This window comes from Camelus ferus, chromosome 24 (genome assembly GCF_009834535.1).
Source record: "Camelus ferus isolate YT-003-E chromosome 24, BCGSAC_Cfer_1.0, whole genome shotgun sequence".
NCBI lineage: Eukaryota > Metazoa > Chordata > Mammalia > Artiodactyla > Camelidae > Camelus > Camelus ferus.
This window is the reverse complement of record NC_045719.1, coordinates 14288595-14297561: the sequence shown is the minus strand read 5'-3', so window position 1 is coordinate 14297561 and position 8967 is coordinate 14288595. Positions and strand designations below refer to the sequence as shown.

Below are 8967 nucleotides of genomic sequence, written 5' to 3'. Positions count from 1 at the left end.
TTATGTTATATGCTTTTTGGGTGTTATTTCAGAAATCTTTCTCTATCTCTGGGTCATTCAGATATTCTAGATTGTCTTTAATTAACTTTACATCTTTGTCACTACAGGAAGTTTAACCCATTCGGAGGCCACTTTGTATGTGATGTTAAGGAGAGAATCATTATTGTCTGTCCCTGATAAAGAATCAGTTTTCCTAATGCCACCACTAAATAATTGTTCTCTTTTCAGAGATGTGTGCTGTCCTCACTTTGATATCATATGTTTAAGTTCCTTATTTATGCACTGGTCTCTTTCTGAATTTTAAGTTAAAACTCTCTAGCCTATTTGCCTGTTCTTGTGTAGAAGCCATACTAGAAATTTTGGGGATGCCCAACTCACATTTCAATAAATATACCAATACATGTCCATCATGTTTGAGGTCAGATTAGAAACTCCCACCTTGCTAAATCTGACCCAAGACATCATTTTAATAAGCCAATAAACATTAAAATTAGAAAAATAAAAACAAAGGATTACTTACGAAAGAAACCACTCAGGAGTCATTCATTCATTCATTCACTCAGTCATTCAACAAACATTTATTAGGCATGTATTATGTTCCAGGATTCATGATAGTTAGTGCTGAGGATACAGGGAGAGCAGAAAAAGGTCAACTGCAGTCACGAAAATGTACAGTCTCTGGTGAGAAACAAAATTAATCAAATAAGTATTCAAGTTTAACATCGTAATTATGATAAGTACTCTAAGGAAGAGGCAGCCATTTAATGAGGAAGATTTGACCTCATGAGAGAGGATTTGACCTGGTGGGGGAGAAAAATAAAAGTTGCAGGTACAGAGAAGAGCACAGACAAAGCACCTCTGGTGGAAGGAGCCATTTGAGTACAGAAGTCTGAGAAAATGCAGACGTGTTTGTGTGCGGCGATATCTAGAGGTCAGAGAGCGCGGAAGAAGCTGGGCAATGAGAGTGCGGAGACACAGCCAGCAAGGGGAGGAAGGAAACAGGGGACGATGCTGCCAAAAAAGCAGAGAGCAAATAAGTCCTAGAAGAGGTGATCTCACGAAATAGCGAGTTTCTTGCCCCCAGATCCATTTACGAAGAAAGTAACGTTTCATAATCCACGAGCAGATTTAACAAATGACTTTTGTGTTGGTGATTTTTCATCCTTATAGAATGCTGAGTATATATCATTTTGCTCTTACCTTGAGATTAGTCTTCTCTTTTCTTTTACGAAGGAGTCAGCAGAGGTAAGTGGCAGGCGGAGACTGCCTGTCCAACCCAATACATTTCTCTAGATGGAGCACATGTCCTTTCTATTTTTGTCACAGCATTCCCAGTGTTGAGAACAATGCCCAGGACATAGTAGGCACTCAACAAATACTTGTCAAATTAGTTAATTAGTAAAGCAAACAGTTGCAAATGTTGTAGTTTGTTCCTTCATAGTACTGGGGTAGGGGAGATGTGTCAATGGCCTCCTTTATTTAAGGCAGAGCAGACACAGGAAACCATCCCTGGTCACCTGCAATACAACAGCCTCAGAATTCATTCATTGGCTTGTTTTTACTGAGGGTCTACTAAGTGAAAGTACTCTATCCCTTATTTATTTCAAAAACATAATTTGAAAGGTAATGGAAATTGAATGTGATTAGTACCCTCTTTTATTTGGGACAGTTTTGAAGAGAACATCAAAGAAATGTGGATAGCACTACAAAATAAATATGCTACTTTTTGGACAATGCAGCATTTTAAAACTTGTCTTCCATTATAAAGGGGCTCTTTAAAAAAAGTTGATCCAAATTTTCAGAAAGTACAAAACTAGCACAAGCTGCAGCATCTTAGTGTTGTGCAGTTAATCCATTTGAATCAGACAAGGTCCGGCGGTCATGAGGAGAAGGGGGTTGAAGGATTTGGGAGCGGTGAATGAGTTAACACTGGGGTTCAGCCCTGGACCAGGAGCTGAGGAGAGAACAGGGCGCTGTCACACGGATGAGGTGGGGTGGGCGATGAGTGGGCTGTAAAGAAACGGCAGCAGTGGGGAGAAGACAGACACCCACACTACCCAACACTTAGAATATGTTAGGTTCTATTCTGCGTGTTTTTCATGCATCCTGTCACTTAATCTTGGAACAACTCTGAGAGGTAAATATCCTAACTGTGCTCATTTTATTGTGGTTGTCAGATGTTTTCCTCTACTTTCACCTGTAGAGTAACTAGACAGTGTCCTCTAATCTTGTTTTTTTCCCTTAGGTCTGTTTCCTTTGCTTTGGGCTTCCATTCTGTGTCACTGGCCACACCACGATTGATTCACCCTAAGGATCCCATGTCCACATGGACCTTCCTCTCCAGGCTGCCATAGTGGAATCATGCAGAGAAAGCTGTCTCTGTGGACACATCAGTGAGGAAGTGGGGTGTTTTTTGTTGACGGACAGTTTCTGCTTTCTGCAATTAGAAAATCATTAAGCTAGGCTGCAAAGATGTGCCCCTAGGGTCTTGGGTTGCTGTTTGTCCATCTCTTTAAGGACAATCCTGGTTCTGACTTTCTATCTGGAAAGGAACACCCATGTGTAGCCAACCTTCTCAAAAATCAGCCACAAGAAGTCTAAATAGTTTAATTTTGGATGTGGAAGTTACCCTAGACAGCATCCCATATTACTTTAATTATCTTACTTAACAAATGGGAGTGCCGAGGGCTGAGATTACATGAGGGGCCCAAGACACAAAGGAACTTGGTCCTAACTTTTGGTCTGGCACATCCTTTACTATAGCACAATGGAAAACCAGTTCAAGTCCGCAGAATCACCTTCACGACCTAAAGACATTCTTCAAACAACAACAAAAAAAGTCCTATTCTTACATTTCATTGTCTCCAAATTTATACCTAGTTGCTTCAAAATTGAATTACAGAAGAATCTATTTCAGAAGCCAAATAGTCTAATCTCAATCCATTAAATAAAGTGGGCCCCCTTGTTTAGAATTTGTATTCCATTTGTTTAAAAAAAATTCACAATGAAAACACAAAGAAACAAATGCCCATTTTAATAAGCTCAGTTATTTAGTGTGAAAGATGAAAATAAATACCTAAGGCGAGTTCTTTTCAAATTGCTCTTCTCCCCTTCTCTGGAATGTGGAAAAACGCGGCCACCCTCAGGCACTGGAAGTTAAGGTATAGGCAAGAGTTTGGAAGTGTCCTGTTGTCAAGGACTGTGATGATAGCCTGAGCAGACTTCTAGAACCTGAAACTCGCTTGCTTCTCTTCCTCCGGAGAGCTTCATGCTAGAGATCATGACATCATCATTAATAGGATGAAGTGTGTTTGTGAAATCATGGCTGGGAAAACATGAGGGTAATAAATATGGAAGCAGAAGGATGTTGATCATAGTCTCATGCTGATGACCCAGGCTTATTTTACAAGTAAAGTTTCAATGAGAACTTTTATAAATATGAAGACAATAGAACAGCTCATTATGTGTCATTCAGTAATAAAATAGAGCATAGGACTAATACATAGAATGTAAGGCAGGTACCATCTGACAATACTTTTAAATTAAAATATATGGTCAATATGGTAAGAATTTTGGCTCTGTGTATGATGACATTAGGATGGTACGTACTTTCAAAAACTGAAATGTGAGTGCACTGGTGGCTTTTCAAACAGGTTTCTCCACGCATCTCTGCAGAGCCAAACCAAATGAAATGGAACAGACAGGTTTCTCCTTTGTAGTCAGACTTCCGTGGTTTAAGCCAGTAATTGAAAAGAGGGGCAGGAAGATGAGTCAGAGGCCCTGTCACTGCTTTCTGAAGGGCTGCAAGCAACTCACTTTTATACTTTAATCTTCTAAGTTAAGCACTGCTATAATCCATCCAGTTAAGGAATGCTTCAAACCAAAACATATATTTTATCCTATTCTTTTTCTTTCTTTCCCACCAACTCTGGTTTTGGTGGTGGGAAAGGAAGAGAGAAAGCTCTGCTAGACATCCGGGAGTCCAATTTAGGAGATAAGTTATAAGCGGGTCACTGGTTGGCTTTAACTACAACACAGGAGGGTCTTGGAGAAAATCAGTGGCCACATTTAGCCAATGTCTAGGACCTCAGAGATGCATTTTCCATAGTAATTCACACTTGATGCCTGGATTCCCTTGTTCTATCTATCTATCTATTTATTATTGTAATTTTCTTTCATCATTGCCATACTGGCCATGAAATTTCTTTAAGAAAAAAACAAAGCAAAAAAACCAAGCAAAAAAACCAAACCAAAACAAAACCCAAACAAGACCCCAAGAAAGGTGTGTCACAGATGAAAACCCTGTCTGAACTGCTCTTGGATGTCTGCAGTAAATTCACTGCAGCAAAGAGTATGTAAAACAGTCTCCCTGGGGTCAGCCCTCTAACAGGTGGGCCATGGGCAGCTGTGACACAAAATGCGACCTCTGCAGCTCCCCGTCGGCCTTTGCAGGTCCGAAACTGAACCCGGCGCGCTGGGCGGAGTCGGGGCCGTGAGCGCGCTCGGGTCCGCGCCCCTTCCCGGGCCGGGCGCGCTCAGGGAGTGAGTCTTTGTACAGTCAGGGCTTCAGCTGGGCTGGGCCAGCTGTTAATCCTCCAGGCGGATACCGGGGCGGGGGGGAGATGGGGCATATAGGTGGCGTCCACCGGTGAGAAACACCTAGCGCAGGTAAAAGGGTGGCGGCGAGAGGGAGTTCCCACCTGTTGCATTCTTCCAGAAATGAAGACTTAAGAAAATACCAAGGAGGGGCCGATCAGTGTCTTTCGGACGCGCCTGGAGCTCCACCCTCGGTCAGAGGAAAAGCCCCTGGGCTGAGAGGCAGGAGCTTCAGAAAAACCAAGAAAAGCGGCTGCCTGCGCTCTCCACTTCCTCTGCCTCGCACCGCTGCGGCGCGGCCTGCCCAGCCTGCGCCCGGGCCGCGGCCCTTTCGCCCCGCCGCGCCCTCCCTCCCCGGCCTCCGGGTGCCTCGGCCGGCGACCTGCCCCCGAGTCCTCCCATGGCGGCAGCCGGGCACGCCGGCTTCCCAGGCGGAGCCCTCTGCCGGCAACTCCTGCTGACCCTCGCGGTGAGTGGCTGCCCGGCCCCCGGCTCCCGAGAGGGGTCACCGACCAAGGGGGGAGGGAGGGGAGACTTTGGGACCAGGGGTCGGGCGAGGGTGGCGGGCAAAGCGGGGGTCCGTGGGCCTGGGGCTGGCTGAAAAAAATGCCGTTGACTAGGGTGGGGGAGGGCAGACAGAAAGAGGAGGGCGACCTGGGCGTCGCGATCCGGCTGGGGAGGAGGAGGGTGTCTCCGGTAGATAGAGTCAGTGCAGGCAAATGAGACGGAGGCAGCGGCTGCAAACGCCCTTGCAAAACCGTGGCCTCTGGGTACGAGCCGGGACGCGCGCTGCTCCGGCGCCTCGCGCACCTCCTCGGGCAGGGCAGTCCAGTCGGCCTCGATTTGGGGTTTAGACCGTGGATAAGGGGAGCCGCTGGGCGGACAGGACCGAAAGCACAGGTCCTTGGGTGAAAGAGAAGACTAGGCGCCTTTCGGGTGATCGATCTTAGTGTGTGTTGAGGGGAGGAGGGGACCTAAAGTTGGTAGATGGATCGGCCCTAGGTGATCCCTTGTATCGGTTTCCATTGTTGGTCAGCACGTGAGGTTTCCTTGCCCTCAGTCTTTGGGGAACTGGTCCTTCCGCTCTCTCACCCGGGAGGCAGCTGGATTCTTCTGCTCCCTCACCCCCCGTCCCCTTCCGTCCCCCGCCCTGCAGCTCTAGTTTCTTTCCCGCTTGAAAGAACACAGTATCAGCGACCCCACCTACCCAAAGCTGGGAGCGAATGGGGTGGCCTTATTTGGAAGCGACAGTCCCCCTCCCTGGCAGAAAAGACTGGGATCTCTTTGGTGGGGTGGGGGGCGCAAGGCACAGGAATCCAGTGCGGGGAAGCTGCCCCAGGGAGAGTTTGGGATCAGAGATTCCCCAAACTGGACCCCTGGGTCCCCTGGAAGAAGAGTTAAATAGACCAAGTGCAAAATTGTGCGAAGTCGGTAGTGTCCCTTCACGTTGAGTTGCAGGCGTTAGGGCTCCAGACAATCCTGAAGGACAAGCGGACGAACCTGGACAACAGACAGCGGGAAGGTTTCTTCTGGCGGTGGTGGAACCGGCGGCGTGAACTAGCCGGATCATTTCCCTTACTCTACCACTGCTCTCTCTCTATTTCTTTCTTTTTTTACCTCCCCCCAGCGAATTCCTGAAATTTTTAAGTAAATGAAATTGTATTGTTACTATTATTAGAATGTCTTTCCCAAGGAGCTCCTTGGACTGCCAACCCTTAACTAAATTCCAGGGACATATGAATAACAGAAAGGGCCAGGTGCCCAGCAGTTAACATTTTATAGTTGAGGAAATCAAGAATGGAATAGACAATGGTCACAGAATATGTCCTTGATGACGAAGGAATGGATTTTGGTTAGGTCCCTAACAAAGTTGACACTTCTCTTTACAACATTGGCAATGGGCTTTGAAGGAGGAGGCATGGTTAGGCGTGGGTGGTCCGACGCGCAGGCAAGAGATAGCATTGCTCTCATGTACTTGCACACAGACTTTCTGTGTCTTCTCAGATCCCTTCTGGAAGAAAGCAGATGTAAGGGAATAAACTAAAGATGAATGATCCTCATTCCTTGGCCTCCCTTAGCACCAAAGCTGGCTAGGCCAGAAATGGGGTGGAGAGAAGACTGATGGCTGCCCCCCCTCGTTCTGCAGCATTCTGGCTGGAAGGCTGGGCGTGAGCGTCTCAAGCTGTTCAGATGCTCTTGTGCATATCTGTGCAAAGCCCTGCCAGCCTCACTGCTGTTGTGTGAGCCTCATGTGTGACAGGCGGGTGAAGGAGAGAAGAAACATTACTAAGAATGACTTAGGGGACACCCACTGTATTTCCTCCTCCCTGTGCACCCAAGTAATCCTTCACCTTTCCTTGAATCAGCGTCTTCCAACTTCCTCATGCTGCCTCGCCCTGCACATGAGGCAACCGCTTGAACTCTGGCTTCTGCCTAAGTACCTAATGAAGCTACATTCTCTCTAAGGTCATCAGGGAGCTCCATGGCTGAATCCAGCCATTCCTTATCCAGTTCCACCTTATAGATGGAGGCTTTATTCTTGAAATTCACTCCCCTGTCCTTTTGACCTTTCTGACCACTCAGAATCAGACTCCCTATTCCAGGCCCGTTCCCTTAAGTATCATACAAGTGCCTAGAAATACTAAATTTATTTTGCTCTTTTGGATGTCTTCATTGAACTATCTCTCTACCTACTATGATGTGTGACACAGCATTAATTATCTTTCCAAACAGTGTCACTTTTCTTTTAGGGTCCCGTATTTCAATAAGTGACACCACTATATACCTTAGTCCTCAAGGAGGAAGTCTAAAAGCTGTTTTTCCTTCCTCTCAGCTCCCCTCCCCTAATCCATCATTAAGTCCCATTAAATCTATGATCAGAAATATCTCATGGATATCTTTACTTCTGTCCATCACCTCTGCTATTAGTTTTTGCTATTATAAATAATTTCACAGTGAATAAAATCTTATATATGTCATTTCATATACGGGGCAGATGGATCAACAGATCACCAGAGATGGGATTGCTAGATTAGAGTAGAAATGACTTTATAATTTTGAAAGATATTATCAGCTCCCTCTTCCCTTAGCAAAGTTTGTGTCTGACTAGACAGAGATCTGTTTTATGGTGGATGGCATATCACATCATTGAGGATATATATATAAAATATACTATGGATATTATAGTATGAGACAACTTGATTTAGGCAGTCATTTAGTAAAAGATAAAGTTGAATCCATACTTCATGCGAAACACCACAGACAATTCCGAACAGATGAGATGTAGTATGTGATATACAGATAGTGGAAGAAAATATGGTGAATTCCTATTTAAATTTGGAGTCAAGAAGTCTTACTTATGGCTCAGATCTCAAGAGTCATTCATTAAGATGGAGAAAATCAATTATATTAAAACACACACTTGCACACAAACATACACACTTGTCCATGGCAAAAAAACTAGACCAAACCAGGCAAAATCAAAGATAACTCATAAACTGGGAGAAAGGTTTGCAGATCATATGTTAAAAGGTTAATCTGCCAATATATAAAGAGCTCTTATAAATCAGGAGTCCAGTATGTACATGGACATGAGAAGTTCCCATAAAGTAATAAAAATGGCCCATAAAAGATTTCAGCCTCCAGGGGAGGGTACAGCCCAGTGGTAGAGCACGTGCCTAGCATGCCTGAGGTCCTGGGTTCAAGGGTACCCAGGACCCAGTACCTCCATTAAATAAGTAAATAAATAAACCTAATTACCCCCCCCAAAAAAAAGATTTCAGCCTCACTCATAATAAGGAAAGATGGATTTAACACTACACTCAAATGTCATTTCTCATTTGGCAAACTTGCAAAAGTTTGACACGAGGCTGTGTCAGCAAGAATGCGGAGAAATAGAAACTTTCATAATTGTTGTTGGCGAGTAAAACAAAGCTTTTATGGTCTATATACGGTTATAACAAATGCAAGTAGAAATGGTTCTGCTTCTTCCTTTCCAGTTTATAAGCACCTGCTCTCTGTCTATTCATACACCAACCACTGCATTGTTTTAATGACTGAGACTTCATAGGACCTTTACTGTCTGCTCAGGCTAATATCCTTTCATTGCTTTTCTTTTTCATAATTTTTCTATTTTTAATTATTTATTTGTTCTTACGACCTTTTAAATCCGCTTAACTAGTTCCAGAAGAAATACTGTTGGGATTTTTTGTTGGGCTTATAAACTTTGTATTTTAACTTAGTGTAAGTTGACATATTTAAGTTGGTGATTTTTTTCCTGTCCAAAATAGCAACATACCTTTCTTTTGGTTTAAGTCTACTTCTGTGTCCTTCAGAAATGTTTTCAGATTTTTCTCAAATAGGCTTTACACG

The 8967-nt window shown here is 44.5% G+C and overlaps 1 protein-coding gene across 4 annotated transcripts in view; it reads left to right on the top strand.

The window, feature by feature from the left end:
- Positions 1 to 4604: 4604 nt before the first annotated feature.
- DSC2 (desmocollin 2) overlaps positions 4605 to 8967 on the top strand; it is a 28120-nt gene continuing 23757 nt past the window's right edge. For 2 of the 4 annotated variants that reach the window (XM_032467166.1, XM_032467168.1), the window contains exon 1: positions 4605 to 5065. In XM_032467166.1, the coding sequence (XP_032323057.1) occupies positions 4997 to 5065 (69 nt within the window). In that variant the 5' untranslated portion in view covers positions 4605 to 4996. The remainder of the gene's footprint in view (positions 5066 to 8967) is intronic. The other 2 variants (XM_032467165.1, XM_032467167.1) reach the window with 1 other exon arrangement.